At 43.9% G+C, this 19539-nt stretch overlaps 1 protein-coding gene across 1 annotated transcript; it reads right to left on the bottom strand.

Moving 5' to 3' along the window:
* Positions 1–1124: 1124 nt before the first annotated feature.
* On the bottom strand, positions 1125–16600 carry SLC2A10 (solute carrier family 2 member 10). The gene is made up of 6 exons (XM_044299200.1): positions 16560–16600; positions 15455–15494; positions 7465–8766; positions 4947–5069; positions 3954–4089; positions 1125–1404 (listed from the first exon to the last, which is right to left on the bottom strand). Exons 2-6 carry the CDS (start codon positions 15456–15458, stop codon positions 1299–1301), a joined length of 1671 nt encoding a protein of 556 aa, XP_044155135.1. The 5' UTR covers positions 15459–15494; positions 16560–16600; the 3' UTR covers positions 1125–1298.
* Between the last annotated feature and the right edge of the window lie 2939 nt (positions 16601–19539).

Here is a 19539-nt window from a genome sequence, read left to right as displayed (position 1 = left end):
ATGCACACCTTTCTCAGGGGGCATGTCCTTTCTGCTGCAGCTTGTGGCAGTTGAAGGATGCTGGACAGAGAATTTAGAAAAACGGCAAACAGCAGGTGGCGCTATACAGATAGATTCCAGTGAATAACTCTGTGGCTATACTAAATTTTTAATTACATGCAATTACAATGCATCAGTCTGGAGTCTATGGAGGTTAATTTAGGCTGGGTACAATTAAATTCAACTAGCTGAAGTGTTAGATTGGGATGGGTTTTCTGCCTCTGGATGTAAATGTTTCCGTTTATTGACAACAAGCAGAGGTCTTAAAAATGGTGAGGAATGGAAACACAATTTCTTTTATAAAGTTGTAGAAATTATCATTATATGTTAATTACTTAATTTACAGAAAACTGGAAAATTAAAATCCTCCAGTCGTAAAATAGTAACACGTATGGAGATCTCCAGCTTTGCGCGATTGTTGCCTGTGATGAGGCGAAAACGCAGGACAATGATTAATTTTATAAAAAATTTCTGGAAGATGAAAAGGTAGAATCTGATTGGTTGCTATGGGTAACTAAGCCAGGTTTCCTTTACACCATTTTTTATTTATTTTTTTATCTCCCCCATTGTGTTTGGTTTAACAGCGAACTTTCTGGTGACAGATTCCCTTTAATAAATCTTTATCTGACTCCAGTGCAATCCAAAAGGAGACTCCATTAAATCCAGGAACAACAACATAATAAAATATAAATCGCCTTTAATCTGTAGATTTCCATTATAGTACAAATAATTATAGTACAAATAAAAACATTAAAAGAATTGAACAATACATTAGCGGCCATCTCCTCGCCACCACCAGGGTGCGATGCATCTAGAGGCTGAAGAAGTCTAAGCTGTTTAACCACCGTACCTGAAAATATGTATTACAGTAGTGCCCTGAACCGCCGGGGCCCTTGGGGACACCTAAGACAGGAGGCTTATTAGACAATATACCGTATAATGGGGGAGATTTATCAAAACTGGTGTAAAGAAGAACTGGCTTAGTTGCCCATAGCAACCAATCAGATTCCACCTTTCATTTCTCAGAGCTCGTTTGGAAAATGAAAGCTGGAAGCTGATTGGTTGCTATGGGCAACTAAGCCAGTTCTCCTTTACACCAGTTTTGATAAATCTCCCCTAGTGTGTCGGCTGTGACCCTAGGTACATACAGGTAACTTGTGGACACAACCTCTGGTCAGTACGTGAAGCAGGACGGCAACCGCCCATCAGTTACAAGGCACCATCTGCCATGACGTACATGCCGAGAGCCCCCTATGTTATTAGAAGCAACTTGAGGCGCTGGAGTCTGATGTGGTGGATTGTTCCATTTTTCGGTAGCGGTGACCAGATTGAATTATCCCCCATACTGGACTTCTGGAAAGAAACCTGCAGTCAGAAAAAATTAAAGTAATATTAATCAATATCAAGTCGTATACATGGACCATGACGCTATAGTAACTGATAACGCTACACCGTACTGTGGACATATTACTCCGCAGTGTAGCCCACCAGCTCTTGGGGCCTGGGTTTCGTTCTCCGCCCCGCTGCCAAGCATCATTAGTTCCCCAGCTCTGCAGATATTTTCCATGGCCGCTCCCAGCCAATGAACTGCAGGCCTTTGTGGTCAGGCGAACCACTGCCATCTCTACCAAAATCCAAAACCCTGGGACAATGGAAAAAGCGGACTGATTTAAAAGAAAGGATTTCTGAATTCTGAGGGAATGAGGTTACGATAATCACTGAGGCTTTGTAAGCTTTAAAACCAGAAACCGGGGGGCTGGGCAGCAATCAGGCCCCCCGCGCTACATGAATGGCTGCGCTGTAATTAAGTGTGGTTCTTCCCAACATTTTCCACAGATGACATCAAACAGAAACAAAAGAGTAAAAGAAATGAAAAGTATGCAGCTCTCTGCGGATCTGACAAAGCAAACGGTTCAGCCAGAGGGATCTCTGCGCTAATCAGACACAGAGGAGTCTCTGCCCAAGTTACGGCCTCTGTTACAACATGAAACTGGGCCCAATACCCGAGGTCACAGGGTTGAAAATCAGACTCCATGAAGGAAACATACAGAATCAGAGAGACAATGGCATGGGGGGGGGGGGGCGTGCACTGACTAGCGGTGGTCACATAGGGATGCCAGGGGCTTTCAGTCATTGATAGTTGTCCCAAGTTAGTATCTCACCGGCAGGGCCAGTATTTTAGTGGCCCTGCCGGTGCTGGTAATTTTCTACGGCAATATTAATTGCCGGCATTGTCCTACAAGAACTGCTACTAATGAGCGCTTCCATTGCGGAGTGCTCATTAGTGAAGCCTTTGCCTCCCCCCCCCCCACACACACTTGTGTTAAAGGGATTCTGTCACCTCGTTTTAGGTTATAGAGATGCGGACCTGAACGGCTAGATCGCCGCTAGCATGTCCGCAATATACCGGTCCTATAGGGCTGTGTGCTTTTATTTAGGTTAATTTTAGAGATATGTAAATGAGTCTTGTAAGGAGCCCAAGGGGCTGTACGAACCTTCCTGGTGCCCAGCCACGTCCCCCTGTGAAGGAGCCCAGCACCGCCTATGTCCTCCGAATCTCCTCCTTTCTTCACAGTTAGATTGCCGTAATCTCGCGCATGCGCAGTGCCGGTATAGTGTTCCTTCCCTGTGCTGGCATCAGCCTCAGAGAAGGAACTAAGCATGCGCGAGCTCGCGCATCGTGAGATTACGGCAATCTAACTGTGAAGAAAGGAGGAGATTCGGAGGACATAGGCGGTGCTGGGCTCCTTCACTTGGGCTCCTTACAAAGCTAATTTACATCTCTCTAAAATCATTTTTTAAACTACATAAAAGGACACAGCCCTATAGGACAGGTATATTGCGGACATGCTAGCGGCGATCTAGCCGTGTATGTCCGCATCTCTATAACCGAAAAACGAGGTGACAGAATCCACTCAATTAAACAATATATTTGCTTGCGCTGCTGACTGGATGTGCAGGACAGGACCTACAAGACATTATCACGCTGGAGCGCAGGTTTTTTTTTTTTTTTTTTTTGCAGAAGCAGATTGGGGGCATTAATAATACTGGGGGAAATATTAATGCTGGGGGGGCACTAATGTGGACATTAATATTATTGGAAGCCACAGTATGACTGTTAAGCCACACCCACTTTGGGGTGTGGCTTAACTTGGCCGGTATTTTTTGTTGGGAAAGGTGGCAACCCTAGTTGTCACCGACAGGATGGGAGAGGCTTGCATTGATGACAGCTAATGAGCAAGTGCTTATCATTGTGTGCAATGTAGGACAACTTGACCTAGATGATAGTATCTCAATAAAACATAACTTTTAATCATCACTCTTCAAATAAATTATATGAGCCAAACAAAAAAGGAATTTAAAATAAACTGTTCCGTCTATATTGGTGCGGTGTGCGTGTTTTGTTCTCTCTCCCTACTAAAGGCACTGGATGACTGATAGATAACGTATCACACGTTCCCAGTTACTTCACTGGTTATAGTATGAAGCTGAAACCATCTCCTACAAGTCATTGTTGTTTGCTGTATAACTGACAATGGCGGAGCTCAATAGGACTGCCCCCCCGCAAAACACGCACACCGCAGCCAATATAGACAGAACCGTTTATTTTAAATTCCTTTTTTGTTTAGCTCGCACCATTTATTTGAAGAGTGATGATTAAAAGTTACGTTTTATTGAGATACAATCATCTGGGTCAAGTTGTCCTACATTGCACACAATGTTAAGCACTTGCTCATTAGCGGTCATCATCTGGGTCAAGTTGGTATCCGATCCGTAAGGCCCGTTTTGTATATATTGTAAAATATACCTATACCCAGATAGGGTCAGTTTGTGTCAAGTGCACAATGTAGGACAAATACTCCCATCATCTAGGGATTTCCCACCTGCCCAATACCTGTTAGAACATCATTCACCTTTTATCTGAGAACAGCTTGTCGATCTCCTGCAGCGACCGTCCTTTGGTTTCCGGAATAAATAGGTAAATAAATATTATGGCCACGACTCCGATGATGCCGTAGAGCAGAAAGGTCCAGGACAGGCCTATGGACTCTGCAGAGGACAGAGAGCACAATAAACCAGAGACATTGATGGGGAGGGCAATGGTTATGTGACAGATACCCCTGCCTGGTGGCTTCTTCCCGTAAATCAGGACCAGTGGCAGGCACAGTCTCTTATGTACTGTTTTCTATCTGAAAAGTGGACGCTGTGAACTGGCAAAACGGGTCACTAGAACCCCATTATCCTCAAAGATATTGGTCCCAGAGGTGGGTACATAGAGCCTGACTGTCCAGTGTTGCCCGTCGCCTGGGCTGTAGACTGGCTATTGTTTGGCTGGTATTCACTGGCATTGAGCTGGGAAATGTTTGGTTAACTATTTACAGTCTGAAACACAATGATCCCTTGTATTTTACATGGCATGCAATAATAAAGCAGAACTTTTAGTTGCTCGTATATGGAGGCTTCCCTCCACCCAATAATATTTTTATTACTGAAGATTTATTTGCTTGCGGTTTATAATCTTCAGTTCCTGTTGTATTACAAATGAACTACATATGTTGATTCCTGCAGAGCTTGTGCTTATATATAGCCAATATCAACAAGCAGCGCTGCAGTGTAAAGCATGGGGGGGGGGAGAAGGGCAGCCACTGGTAGGTAAAGTGGAAAATAGACTCCATTAGACACTACAGCAAAGCTGGGGTCACAGCTGTGCCCTAAGGGAGCCGAGCTGCAGTGTAAAGGATGGACGCCAGCATCCTGAGCCTGAGTGCAGACGACCTCAGACTGCAATAGCTTGAGTCTTGGCGCATACCTGCTCAGCAATGCAGGAGAGCTCACATTGAGCAGATAAGAAGGACCCCTATATAAGTGGGGTTTATGCAATGACAATACTGTGCTGTGTGACTCACCGATGACATCCAGGAAGGTCAGTGTGATCAGCAGGTTGGTGGCCCAGTTTAAGCTGTTACAGAAGGCAAAGGCTCGACCCCGGATTTCAGTGGGGTAGATCTCACTGAGGACCAGCCAAGTCACTGGAGGAAGACAGAGGGGAAAGCAGTAAGTGTGCGTGCACTGCTACATGTGGACAATCCCCCATCAATAGTCCATCCCCATGGTGTGCACATATAGTACAGAAGATTTCCTTATTCGTTTGCACCCCTGCTCTCCGTCCCCCTAATATAAGGTCCATTACTGGGGAGAGAACAATATCCCACATCTGCTTCCTCACCAAGAAGCTACTGACAGATGCGGCCACACACTGAACGATGGGCGTACCTCTGCCTCGTTGTGGCTGGCACCTTCTAGAAGAGTTGTCTTATCACTGTGTCTCGAACCCTTCATGATATAGTGATGCTTTGTTTAGGGACCATATTCAATACCTATCCTTGCTGTCAGTGAATGAAAACAATTCCGTTTTCAACTATACCTTGATAAGACAGAGATCTAGTTTGCTGTGGCTGAGATGGGGCAAACATACAATTGTGGAGCCCCACAAAGGCCCAGTATGTTCATTTGATTGCATGTAAGGGACTGTATTAAATGAATTTCATGGCTCATAGTAGCTAGTGAATTGTTAGAAATACATAAAAGGGTCTCTGTAATGAGCTATTGGAGGTCAAGGGGTCCCTGTATGATCTTGGCACAGGGGTCCTTTACTGGCTGTGTCCACCCTGGTATGGGGGGTAACCGACCTGTCACCAGACACTGAAATCTATATGGACAAGAGGGAAATTTGAGCTATTGCGGTGTTTGGGTCCCAGATACAATGTAACAAACCTTCAGCTGTGTGAGCAAGCAAAGTGTATCAATCTGAAGTCTAGGCTGTTCAACTCACAAAGGGTTGCCTAGATAGGATACAACTGTAACAAATCCTCAGCTGTGTACAGAATGAGATCAAAATGTGTTTTAAGCCTCTGAATGTTCCTATTGACTGACAGCAAGCAGAAGTCATAAGGAAATGTTCACATGAATTTGCAACTGATTCAGCAGTGGAAAAATTGAATTTTTCTGCAGCGTAATCCACATTCAGAACACCATAAACAGCTTTCCGATGACTCCCATGTAAAAAAAAAAAAAAAAAAAAAAAGGGGAACATGGTAGAGTTTTATTGAAAAACACTTGAGAAGTGAAGCAGATTGTAAAATCAGGCAAAATCGTAAGAAACTAAAAATATACCGTATTTTTTACTCTGTAAGATGCACTCCCCCCCCCCCAAGGTAGGGGAAAGATGGCAGTGTGTCTTACGAAGTGAATACTAATGAGCGATTCTGCGCTTCCATTACGCACATAAGCGCGCAATATGACCCGACACTGTGCAATGTCAAGTCATAGAGCAGCAAGGCCGGAAGAGCTGGATCTCCAGAGTGTCAGCGGTGTGAAGCAAGGGCGGACTGGGAACTTAAAGTGGCCCTGGAAAAAAAAAAATATACTAAAAGTAGCCCCGTTTTGTAGTCTGGTACAAATTGATAGAAGGCAGGGCCAACAATTCCATATTGTGGAACATTATACCACCCCAGCAGGGCCAAATACCACAGTCCATCACAAAATACTGCCTCCAGCAGCACAAAATACATCCCCAAAAACTTCCACCGGCCGGCCATGAGGAGGGCTCAAGCTACCATCGGCCCACCGGGAAATTTTTATGCCCAATCCACCCCTGCCGTCAAGAGCAGGAGAGGTAAGTTCCATTATTTTATGTCTAATTTGAGGTCTGATGAGGATTAGGGGTTTCATTGGAAGTATGGTTAACATTGGGGTCTGAGCTGACGTCTGATGAAAAATTTTTTTTTTCTTAATTTCCCCTACAAAACCTATGTGCATCTTGTAGAGTGAGAAACACTGTATTTACCTATGCAATGGTGCAATGGTACAATGGTAACTGTTTTTTAGTACAATTAGTTTGTAAAACATGTTACCAAATCTGCTTTCGGGTTGGATTCACAGGTTTTTTAGCCCCATCTAGGAGTGGCTCCCAGGTGATGGAGACCATAAGGAAAGTTTCAGGATGGATTTTTTTGTGGCTGCTTTCACTGGGGTTTTTGCCGCATTTGCCAGGTGTTTGATGAAAAGTAATTATGAAATGCATTTTTAGTAGCTTTTTCTTTCCTAATTTTTGGGGCATTTTTGGGTTCCACATCATTTTCCCATGCATTTTCCAATAGACTTCTCTAAAAGGTAAAAAACAATATGCATGTGAAAAATTAATGGCCCAAAAAATACCACCCAAAAAAAAACAAAAACTTACACAAAATGCAGAATTTCATAGCGTTTTTGACAAGTCCAAAAAAACAGCCACAAAAAATTGCATGTGAAAGAAGCCTTACACTACCAACTGCACATAGCCGTTGGTTTCTGCATTTTCTGTGCCAAACCTGACTAATCCACAAATCTCTGTAATTCTTATGCACTTATTTGCTTGGCACTTACTTGGTCCAAATCCAATAGAAAAAGCACTTACAAACGCCATCAAACTCAAGAGAGTAATCCAATTCAAAGCAGTGCGACTGCGCAGCGGACCAGCTCTCGCCAAAGGATCTGTGTGCTTTACTCGCCTCCTGCTGGGTCCAGTCACTCCAGATGTGTAACTGCTAATCATGTCTGAGGTAAAAACCTGCCCTGCCATCTTGGTGTCACTGAGCTGAGCGTGAAGGGACACACGAAGGTCATCAATGGATTCCAGTCTTATGGTGGAGTTTGATAGATGAGAAGATGCATTAACTTGTGCCAGGGACTCACAGCTCTTGTAAGGATCCAACTGGATCATAAAACTTGCGCATCCTATTCCGGTTATGGAGATGGTCATTATGACACAGCCGGTGAGAAGTAAAACTCTCCTCCCTGCCTTGTCTGCACAGCTCATGGCTATCAGTGTGGAAAGAACTTTGACTACCCCAAGCCCCACAGAGGCCAGCATGGCGGAGGAATTGCTCTGGAATCCAACTGAGCGAAATATGGTGGAGGCGTAGTACAGGACATTGGGCTGACCAGTTAATTGTTGGAAAAACACCAGCCCTACCCCCACCAGTGTTCTGGTCCTCATATTGTCTTTAGTGCTAAAGAGATCAAGAAAAGAGTACACTTTGTTGGATGAAGAGGTCTTCAGATCTTCCACTTCCTCAAAGTCCTGCAGCTGAATGAGTACATTGTGGGTTTCTCCGTCTGGGGAACTTACTTTAGAAGGTTCGGATGGAAGAAACAGGATACTGATGAATTGTAATAAGGCTGGAAAAATCGCCAAACCAAACATGTATTTCCAGCCAGACAGGAAGTAGTTCACTCCAAAAGAGAGTAGAATGCCCACGGTGATGCCAGTCTCATAAAGGGACACCAGCATGCCACGCTGTTGAGGCTGAACAATCTCAGACACATAGATGCAGCAAGCCATGGAAGAGATGGAGATGGCAAAGCCTATAGTGACACGGCCAACCACCAACCACCAGAAGGATCCAGATGAGATTAGAATGATGCTGCCGCTCAGCACCACCACATTGCTGGCCAGTATAGAGGTCCGGCGGCCAGAGTGGTCAATAAAGAAGCCACCCACCAGGGAAGCAACCAGGGCCCCCACCAGTACTGCACTCACCAGGACCTCCTGCTGAAAACAGGTGAGAAGAAACTCATTCTTTAGCTGAAGTAGAACCCCAGAGATAATACCAAGCTCATATCCAAATATTAGGCCGCCAAGAAGTGACACAGTGACCGATAGGAGGAGGGTAATTATTGGGACACCTGGAGAAGGGTAAGAAAATATGATCAGCTGTGAGGTAAGACACTTAGGCCCCTTGCAGACGAGCGTGTCCGGATTAAGTCCGAATGCGTTCAGTGAAAAATGCGTGATTTCGCAGGCAAAGTCATTCAGTTTTGCATGCAACTGCGTTCAGTTATTCAGTTTTTATCGCGAGGGTGCAATGCGTTTTGCACGCGTGTGATAAAAAACTGAATGTATACAAACAACATCTCTTAGCAGCCATCCGTGAAAAACGCATCACATTTTTTCATGCAGCCCTATTCACTTCCATGGGGCCAGCGTTGCGTGAAAGAAAAAAAAAAAAAAAAAAAAAAGCAGAATATAGAACAGGCATCCTCAAACTGCGGCCCTCCAGCTGTTAAACTACAACTCCCACAATGCCCTGCTGTAGGCTGATACATGTAGGCTGTTCAGGCATGCTGAGAGTTGTAGTTTTGCAACAGCTGGAGGGCCGCAGTTTGAGGATGCCTATATAGAACATGCTGCGATTTTCACGCAACGCACAAGTGATGTGTGAAAACCAACGCTCATGTACACAGACCCATTGAAATGAATGGGTCCGGTTTCCATTTGGGCGCTACGTGTTTGCATCACGCATTGCACGTTCGCGGAATACTCGCTCGTGTGAAAGGGGCCTTGAAAACTGCAAAAACATCAATTTTTTTCCTGGGAATTGGTGCAGTCTTACAATGTGTTTTTGTTTGGACTTTAAAAGTTCAAAAATGTCAAAAGATGTCACATGAAAAAAATTCACATTATAAGACTACACTGTTTTACAGTAAAAATACGTGTCAGTTTTTGAGCACAACACGGCCACACACCCTACTCAATCTGCAACGACCATTTTCTTTCCTCTAGGGCAGTGGTCCCCAACCTTTTTTGCACCAAGGACCAGTTTCATGCAAGACAATTTTCCCAGGGACCGGGTGGGGGGGGGGGGTTCTGGGGCGGGGCTTAGGGGGTGCTCTGATGGTCGGTGCTGAATGATTCAAGCGCATAACAAAACACCAGGTGCATATTACAATATATAGCACTATATAACGATGGGGTTAATGGCATCAGGTACATGCTGGAGTAACTTGCTGTTAATATGAGGCACATTGTTTTATCAATTTGGACCTGCCTGTGCCTCACATTAATAGTAAGTAACCTCATCATGTGTACCTCACATTAATGGTTAACCCAATGTTGCCCATTATTTGATGAGGTGCTTGGGGGCCACTTACTTTTAATGTGAGGTACATGGGGGTACTAATGCAATAGCACCATCTACCTCAGATTAATAATAGGTGACCCATCTTCTCAAATTATGGCTACTGGCAACATTGCAGTTAATGATTGACATTAACCCCAAATCTTGCTGGCTGCCTGATACATGTTTTTTGCCTGCGTTTATTTTGAGGCAGGCTAATAACCTTGCAGTGTGTGGGACAATGTGTAGGACCAGGCTCGGACTGGCCCACAGGGGTACAGGGGAATCCCCCGGTGAGCCCCTGAGCAAGGTGGGCCCCTAGTCTCCCACCCCCTGCACAAGTGGCACATAACACATTAGATTTACTGCACTACATACTTATATTTAATGTACAGCACCTCAACCAGGTTCATATAAAAAACTTGTTAGATCATTTATTATATTTGAATGCATCTGTATGGTGGGCCCTAGGTACCCCAGTGGGACAGCGTGTGGGACAGCGTGTGGGACAGCGTGTGGGACAGCGTGTGGGTACCTGCGCTTTTCAGAGCACTAATGGCTGGGGACTGGAGAACACAAGAATCAGGAGGAGGAGGAGGCTGCCGCTGCTGCCGTTCACCGTGCACAATATGACAGGGCACAGCGGTAAACCCTCCCCCGCCCCGCCTCCTACTTTAATATTAGACACACATTCATTGGTGGCAGTGGTGAGGCGCCTCAGAGCCCGCTCATTGTATTGGGCTCTGCAGCGGCCGCGTCATGGGAGGGAGGGATTCCACTGACTCTGGCCTGATGTGAGCGCCGGGCGCACCGTCTGCGCTCCTCTCTCCTCTGTGGCACGGCAAACTATCTTCCAGGGCCCAGTCCTGGGCCGCGGCCTGGCGGTTGGGGACATGCTCTTTATACTAAGCATGTAAATGTAAGTGTATATAATTTAAAAAGACAATTTCACCTTTTGCTACGATGGAAAGTCCTAATACCGCTGGCAGGTTAAATCTCAACATACTTTACAGCATATACCGTTTAAGTCATCACGCGTTACATCAGCGCCACATACAGAAGTCTGCTGGTCACATCATATCACATATTCTATCACATTCAGAGCTGCAGTCACAGTCCTACTGAATTTATGTTAAAAAGGACTGCCCGACCTCCACAGCAGTTTTACCTATGGCCCCAAACATGCTCAGTCAAAAGAAAAATTAAACGCTAACCTATTCACCAGTAACAAGGGTCCTGTCCCTGCTGCTCCTAGTGCCCGGAAGTGGGCCGGAAGTATGACAAACTGTGTCATCACATGCACCACTGCAGCCATTCACTGTCCTCAGTGGTGCATGTCATCAAGTGGCACATCACAAATAACGTCAATGATTGGCTGAAGCGGTGCACATGACATTAGAGGCATTCCTAATTCTGGTTGTCATCCCCTATCAAAAGGATAGGGGATAACGATTATATTGTGGGGGTCCTACCACTGGGATCACGAGAAAGGGGACCACGTACCCCTTGGAGCCCCCCCATTCCTCCAAAATGAACAGAACAACAGGTCGGACATGTGAACCACCACTCCATCTCTATGGGAGTTCAGGAAATAGAAAAACTACTAAACTTGGATCTGGTGCTGTATTGATGTACTGATCTTGGTCCTGGCACTGTATTTATGTAGAGATATTGGTTCTGGCACTGTATTTATGTACTGATCTTGGTTCTGGCACTGTATTTATGTAGAGATATTGGTTCTGGCACTGTATTGATGTAGTGATCTTGGTCCTGGCACTGTATTTATGTAGTGATCTTGGTTCTGGCACTGTATTGATGTAGTGATCTTGGTCCTGGCACTGTATTTATGTAGAGATATTGGTTCTGGCACTGTATTGATGTAGTGATCTTGGTCCTGGCACTGTATTTATGTAGAGATATTGGTTCTGGCACTGTATTGATGTACTGATCTTGGTCCTGGCACTGTATTTATGTAGTGATCTTGGTTCTGGCACTGTATTTATGTAGAGATATTGGTTCTGGCACTGTATTGATGTAGTGATCTTGGTCCTGGCACTGTATTTATGTAGTGATCTTGGTTCTGGCACTGTATTGATGTAGTGATCTTGGTCCTGGCACTGTATTTATGTAGAGATATTGGTTCTGGCACTGTATTGATGTAGTGATCTTGGTCCTGGCACTGTATTTATGTAGAGATATTGGTTCTGGCACTGTATTGATGTAGTGATCTTGGTCCTGGCACTGTATTTATGTAGAGATATTGGTTCTGGCACTGTATTGATGTAGTGATCTTGGTTCTGGCACTGTATTGATGTAGTGATCTTGGTCCTGGCACTGTATTTATGTAGTGATCTTGGTTCTGGCACTGTATTGATGTAGTGATCTTGGTCCTGGCACTGTATTTATGTAGTGATCTTGGTCCTGGCACTGTATTTATGTAGAGATATTGGTTCTGGCACTGTATTGATGTAGTGATCTTGGTTCTGGCACTGTATTGATGTACTGATCTTGGTCCTGGCACTGTATTTATGTAGTGATCTTGGTCCTGGCACTGTATTGATGTAGTGATCTTGGTTCTGGCACTGTATTGATGTAGAGATATTGGTTCTGGCACTGTATTGATGTAGAGATCTTGGTCCTGGCACTGTATTTATGTAGAGATATTGGTCCTGGCACTGTATTTATGTAGAGATATTGGTTCTGGCACTGTATTTATGTAGAGATATTGGTTCTGGCACTGTATTTATGTAGAGATATTGGTTCTGGCACTGTATTGATGTACTGATCTTGGTCCTGGCACTGTATTGATGTAGTGATCTTGGTCCTGGCACTGTATTGATGTAGTGATCTTGGTTCTGGCACTGTATTGATGTAGTGATCTTGGTCCTGGCACTGTATTGATGTAGTGATCTTGGTTCTGGCACTGTATTGATGTAGTGATCTTGGTCCTGGCACTGTATTGATGTAGTGATCTTGGTTCTGGCACTGTATTGATGTAGTGATCTTGGTTCTGGCACTGTATTGATGTAGTGATCTTGGTTCTGGCACTGTATTGATGTAGTGATCTTGGTCCTGGCACTGTATTGATGTAGTGATCTTGGTTCTGGCACTGTATTGATGTAGTGATCTTGGTCCTGGCACTGTATTGATGTAGTGATCTTGGTTCTGGCACTATAATATAGTTATCTTTGTTCTGGCACTGTATTGATGCAGTGATCTTGGTTCTGGCACTATAATGATATAGTTATCTTTGTTCTGGCACTGTATTGTGATGTAATGATCTTGGTTTTAATACTGTATTTATGTAAGGATCTTGGTTCTGATACTGTATTTATGTAATTATCTTGTTTTTGCCACTGTATTTATGTATTTATCTTGGAACTTATACCATATCTATATAAGCGTAACAGCGAAACTGGTAGCTCAGTGGTCAGCACTGGTGCCTTGCAGCCCTGGGGTCCTAGGTTCCAATCTGACATGGAGTTTGTATGGGTTTCCTTCAGGTTTCCCCCCACACTCCAGAGACATACTGATAGTGAGCCCCATTGGAGAAAGTGTGATGTAAAGCACTGCGGAATATAGAAGCGCTATATAAGTGAGTAAAATAAATAAATAAACTTGCGTTTAGGGTTATAAAAAGGGCTGGGAGCTTTGCTGTCCCGTGTTACATCTCTTCCCCCTCTCAGAGTGCATAGTCTAAGTCAGGGATCAGCAACCTCCAGTAGTGATGAGCGGCAGGGCCAATATTCGAAATCTTGATATTTTGCAAATATTTTGTAGAATATTCGTCATATATTCACAAATTCGAGATTATATTCTTGATTGCGAAAATTGGCAATGTAATATCAACGTAATGCGAGCGAAATACAGGTGTGGGGCACTTGTGCTACATTTTTCAAGCTGCTAGAAGTTTCCTGAGACTGGAGAAAATGGTTGGCACGGCAGAACATTACAATAGCTTTCTATGCAGATAGAGTGCTCCAATATATTCGTGATTGTGAATTTTCGGCAATAGTAGGGGGTAGGCAACTTTTATATTGGTTGCTAGGGATATTGCAAAGCCTTCTCATTGGCCCATATTCGTAAAAAAATATATAACACTCTATTCTAAATATTTGCAAATTCTCCGAAGTGCCAATATTCGCGATTAAAATTCACTATTCGAATATTTGTGCTCAACGCCAACCTCCAGCAATCCACTTGTACTTAAACTACAACTCCCAGAATTCTCCTTTCACTTGTATGGGAGTTTTAAGATCAATTGAGTGCATGCTGGGAATTGTAGTTTCACAGCAGCTGGAGGTTGCTGATCTCTGGTGTAAGTGAATAGACTGTCCACTTGTAGGACTATGCAGATATATGTCTATAAGTAGGTAATGATGAGTGTTGGTGGGTAGGTACGTACATAGATGTGATTATATCTAGTATGGTGCACACTGTACGGAAAATTCTTCATGGGAGGCAGTGTACGAGTCTTACTAAATGTCCCCCAGTTTGTGGTGGAGGAGGGATTCATGTTAATTACGAATCCTGAATAAATGGATAGCACTGTAACAGCAGATTGGTAAGTGTAATTCTAGATGTTACCATAGTATTAGACATGATGTAAAATATAAGCAAAGCAGAGGATTTACACAGATAATAAACATTATATTTAGGGCTCATTCACACAAACTTTTTTGCGTTTCGTATACAGGCCGTTTTTTGCGTTCCGTATACGGAACCATTCATTTCAATGGTTCCGCAAAAAAACCTGGAATGTACTCCGTATGCATTCTGTTTCCATATTTCCATTCCGTTGAAAGATAGAACATGTCCTATTTCCCGCAAATCACGTTCCGTGGCTCCATTCAAGTCAATGGGTCAGCAAAAAGAACGGAACACATACGGAAATGCATGCGTATCTGTTCCATTTTTGTGGAACCATCTATTGAAAATTTTATGCCCAGCCCAATTTTTTCTATGCAATTACTGTATATGCCATACGGAAAAACGGAACAGAAATGGAGACACAACGGATCTGTGAAAAACGGCCCGCAAAACACTGAAAAAGACATACGGTCGAGTGAACGTGCCCTAACATTGTAGATTTATGCAGTAAGGCTGGGTTCACACCTGAGCATTTTACAGCGCGTTCCTACGCGCTGTAAAACGCACAACAGGCAAGAACCAATGATTCCCTATGGGAATGGTTCTCACCTGGGCGTTTTACAGCGCGTTCGATCGCGCTGTAAAACGCCCGACGCTCAAACAAGTGCTTGAGCTTTTTTTTGGGCGTTTGTCGCGCGTTCCCGCACATAGAAATTCGGGAACGCGCGACAATGTGTGAACGGCAATCTCTGTATGCGCGATTGTAAACGCCCGTACAATCGCGCATACAGAGCGCTCGTTTCCGAACGCTCAGGTCTGAACCCAGCGTAAGGTACAGAAGAGGAGTGATTTATTGCTATGTACAGTATATGAATAGTATGACATACCCATGCTGAAGTGACGTCGCCTTCACATTGCGGTTAAAGCCTGAAACAATCATAACAAAGGGACAGTGAAAAAGAGATAACGACAGAGTAAGAGCTGAGTCCACAGATGACACAGAACCCACCAGGAGTCAATGAGACGAGACTGAGTGAGTCACCGGCTTGGTGTCCTGGTGTCTATAGGGCGAGGTGTTTGAGGCAGGCTATAGTCAGGTCACTGCTGCCAACATCTAACTGTGAAAGACTGGAGCCCCAGCTCAGCACATACAACTGTATATTAACCTCCTGCAGGGAATAACTGTAACCAGTGCAGGTCCAGCAGCCCCAGTCAACAGTCCTATGCAAGTAAAGTATACCTGTATTTGAGGTCAGTTTTCAGACTGGAGTTGCTGTGCACACATGTGCCAAATTTATGAAATTGGCGCACAGTTTTAATAAATTTGGCACAAGTTCAATGTGGTTTACACCACCTAGGGGGAGCCTGATGTGGAGTTGATTAAACGAGACATTAAAGTGATCTACAAAACCAACTTTGCCTAAATCCCACTCCACTTTTTAAAGTGACACGAGGTGGTGCAGGAAGCCAAAAGTCACAACATTTTTGCGCAACTAAAAACGACAGCGCCAACACATGCAACAATTCTACACCAAAAAAACTGACGTAACACATTTGATAATTGCCCCCTTTTGTGTTTCAGCTCATCACTATTTCAAGATCTCTGCTTGCGGTCAGTAATTCAGAACATGTATTGTTTACATTGAGAGGCTAAAAACATGGACAGGATTAAGAGTTTGTTACAATGTATCAGCTCAGCTCATCACTATTTCAAGATCTCTGCTTGCGGTCAGTAATTCAGAACATGTATTGTTTACATTGAGAGACTAAAAACATGGACAGGATTAAGTTTGTTACAATGTATCAGCTCAGCTCACAGGGAGACTGAATAGAACTTTAACCAAATATATCCGCTTCAATAAAATACTATGCAGGGAGTGGGGTCAAAGTGACCCCCCTGCAAATGTCTCACAAATTAGACAAGGACGCAATAGGTATTGCTATTGGTTAGGTGGCAGATCCAAGGAGTAAACGCAGGTGAGCACTACTTACTGGCACAGGGAAAGCAGGACACAGCACAGGGAGAAGGGAAGTAGGAAGCGGGGAGGACGTGGCAAAGAAAAAAACTTCTCTCCACCCAAGTGCAGGAATTTTAGCAAATTAACTCCTTGCCTCCCTGCTCAGGAGCCAGGACTACTTCTCCCAGGATCCAACACCCTCCGGCTCTGACCTAATTAACTTGGGTCATTTCAGCTCTAAATGCTTGATTTCTACAACAAAGTTCTATTTTATTGCTACCCAAAAAATTGGAATTTGTAATGTGAATATATTAACATGGTGAGGATTGAGAGCTAAAAAAAATTCTGAAATGTTTGATTGTATGCCTCACTGCGTGATATAGTTCACAAAGGTGGTGGAAATTATTAGCAGTTAGAGCTGTAGCCGAGCTTGTATCTCAGCACAGTCACTATCACATTAAGGGTACATTCACATGTCCGTAAGTGTTTTGCAGATCCGCAAAACACGGACACTTGCAATGTGCGATCCACAATTTGCGGACTGCACATCACAGACACTATAATAGAAAATGCCTTTTCTGGTCTGCAATTGCGGACAAGAATAGGACATGTTCTATTTTTTTCAGGAACTAAATTGCGGATCCCGAAAAAACGGATGCAGATCCAGGAAATGTGGATTTGCATCTGTTCCAGCCCCATTAAAAGTGAATGGGTCCGCAAATTGCGGAACGAATGCGGACCCAAATTACGGTCGTGTGAATGGACCCTAAAGGGAGTCTGTCACCTAGGCTACATTCACACGAACGTATTTTGTTTCCGTGTCCGTTTTGTTTTTTTTGCGGATAGGATTAAGACTCATTCATTTCAATTAGTCTGAAAAAATGTGGACAGCACACAGTGTGCTATCTGCATCCGTATGTCCGTTTCATAGCCCCACAAAAGAGCTAGAACATGTCCTATTCTTGTCTGTTTTGCTGACAAGGATAGGCATTGTTACAATGGATCCGTAAAAAAATGGATGCCATACGGAACGTCATCCGTTTTTTTTTGGGATGCAAAACACAGACGGTCGTGTGAATGTAGCCTCCCAGATATCACGCGTGCGCAGCTCCACAATTGATCAGCACCTGTGCACTACTCTGCCCATTATAGGCAGAGGAACAGCTACAGTTGCAAGAAAAAGTATGTGAATCCTTTGGAATGATATGGATGTCTGCACAAATTGGTCATAAAGTGTGATCTGATCTTCATCTAAGTCACAACAATAGACAATCACAGTCTGCTTAAACTAATAACACACAAAGAATTAAATGTTAGTATGTTTTTATTGAACACACCAGGTAAACATTCACAATGCAGGTGGAAAAAGTATGTGAACCCCTAGACTAATGACATCTCCAAGTGCTAATTGGAGTGAGGTGTCAGCCAACTGGGGTCAAATCAATGAGATGAGATTGGAGGTGTTGGATAAAGCTGCCCTGCCCTATAAAAAACACACACCAGTTCTGGGTTTGTTTTTCACAAGAACCATTGCCTGATGTGAATGATGCCTCGCACAAAAGAGCTCTCAGAAGACCTACGATTAAGAATTGTTTACTTGCATAAAGCTGGAAAGGGTTATAAAAGTATCTCCAAAAGCCTTGCTGTTCATCAGTCCACGGTAAGACAAATTGTCTATAAATGGACAAAGTTTAGCACTGCTGCTACTCTCCCTAGGAGTGGCCGTCCTGTAAAGATAACTGCAAGAGCACAGCGCAGACTGCTCAATGAGGTGAAGAAGAATCCTAGAGTGTCAGCTAAAGACTTACAAAAGTCTCTGGCATATGCTAACATCCCTGTTAGCGAATCTACGATACGTAAAACACTAAACAAGAATGGATTTCATAGGAGGATACCACAGAGGAAGCCACTGCTATCCGAAAAAAAACATTGCTGCACGTTTACAGTTTGCACAAGAGCACCTGGATCTTCTATAGCAGTACTGGCAAAATATTCTGTGGACAGATGAAACCAAAGTTGAGTTGTTTGGAAGAAACACACAACACTATGTGTGGAGAAAAAGAGGCACAGCACACCAACATCAAAACCTCATCCCAACTGTGAAGTATGGTGGTGGGGGCATCATGGTTTGGGGCTGCTTTGCTGCGTCAGGGCCTGGACAGATTGCTATCATCAAAGGAAAAATGAATTCCCAAGTTTATCAAGACATTTTGCAGAAGAACTTAAGGCCATCTGTCCACCAGCTGAAGCTTAACAGAAGATGGGTGTTGCAACAGGACAACGACCTAAAGCATAGAAGTAAATCAACAACAGAATGGCTTAAACAGAAGAAAATACACCTTCTGGAGTGGCCCAGTCAGAGTCCTGACCTCAACCCGATTGAGATGCTGTGGCATGACCTCAAGAAAGCGATTCACACCAGACATCCCAAGAATATTGCTGAACTGAAACAGTTCTGTAAAGAGGAATGGTCAAGAATTACTCCTGACCGCTGTGCACGTCTGATCTGCAACTACAGGAAACGTTTGGTTGAAGTTATTGCTGCCAAAGGAGGGTCAACCAGTTATTAAATCCAAGGGTTCACATACTTTTTCCACCTGCACTGTGAAGGTTTACATGGTGTGTTCAATAAAAACATGGTAACATTTAATTCTTTGTGTGTTATTAGTTTAAGCAGACTGTTATTGTCTATTGTTGTGACTTAGATGAAGATCAGATCACATTTTATGACCAATTTGTGCAGAAATCCATATCATTCCAAAGGGTTCACATACTTTTTCTTGCAACTGTATTCATATTGCGCATGCGCCGGCCAACTACAGACAGCTGTGCTGAGACTTCCGCCAGCTGGAGGCAGAGGAGGGCCAGAGGGCTGAAATAGGTGTTTTTCTGGGCACATCACTGAGGGGCCTGAGCACTTGCGGTAGTAACGCCGCCCCTGGACACTTGCCGAAGCTCATTTGCATACATTTAAAAAGTGTCTTTTTCATGATCTCGACGGGGGTAATGAGGGC

This window comes from Bufo gargarizans, chromosome 6 (assembly GCF_014858855.1).
Source record: "Bufo gargarizans isolate SCDJY-AF-19 chromosome 6, ASM1485885v1, whole genome shotgun sequence".
Lineage (NCBI taxonomy): Eukaryota > Metazoa > Chordata > Amphibia > Anura > Bufonidae > Bufo > Bufo gargarizans.
The sequence above is the reverse complement of the archived record's forward strand: the minus strand, read 5'-3'. Positions and strand labels throughout refer to the sequence as shown.

Excerpts from the sequence above, each read along its gene's own strand:
- SLC2A10 (XM_044299200.1), bottom strand. Across the intron at positions 5,070-7,464 it reads TTCTATTGGATTTGGACCAA|TGACTTGGCTGGTCCTCAGT; the intron begins GTAAGTGCCAAG and ends GTCTTCCTCCAG. Across the intron at positions 4,090-4,946 it reads GACCTTCCTGGATGTCATCG|AGTCCATAGGCCTGTCCTGG; the intron begins GTGAGTCACACA and ends TGTCCTCTGCAG.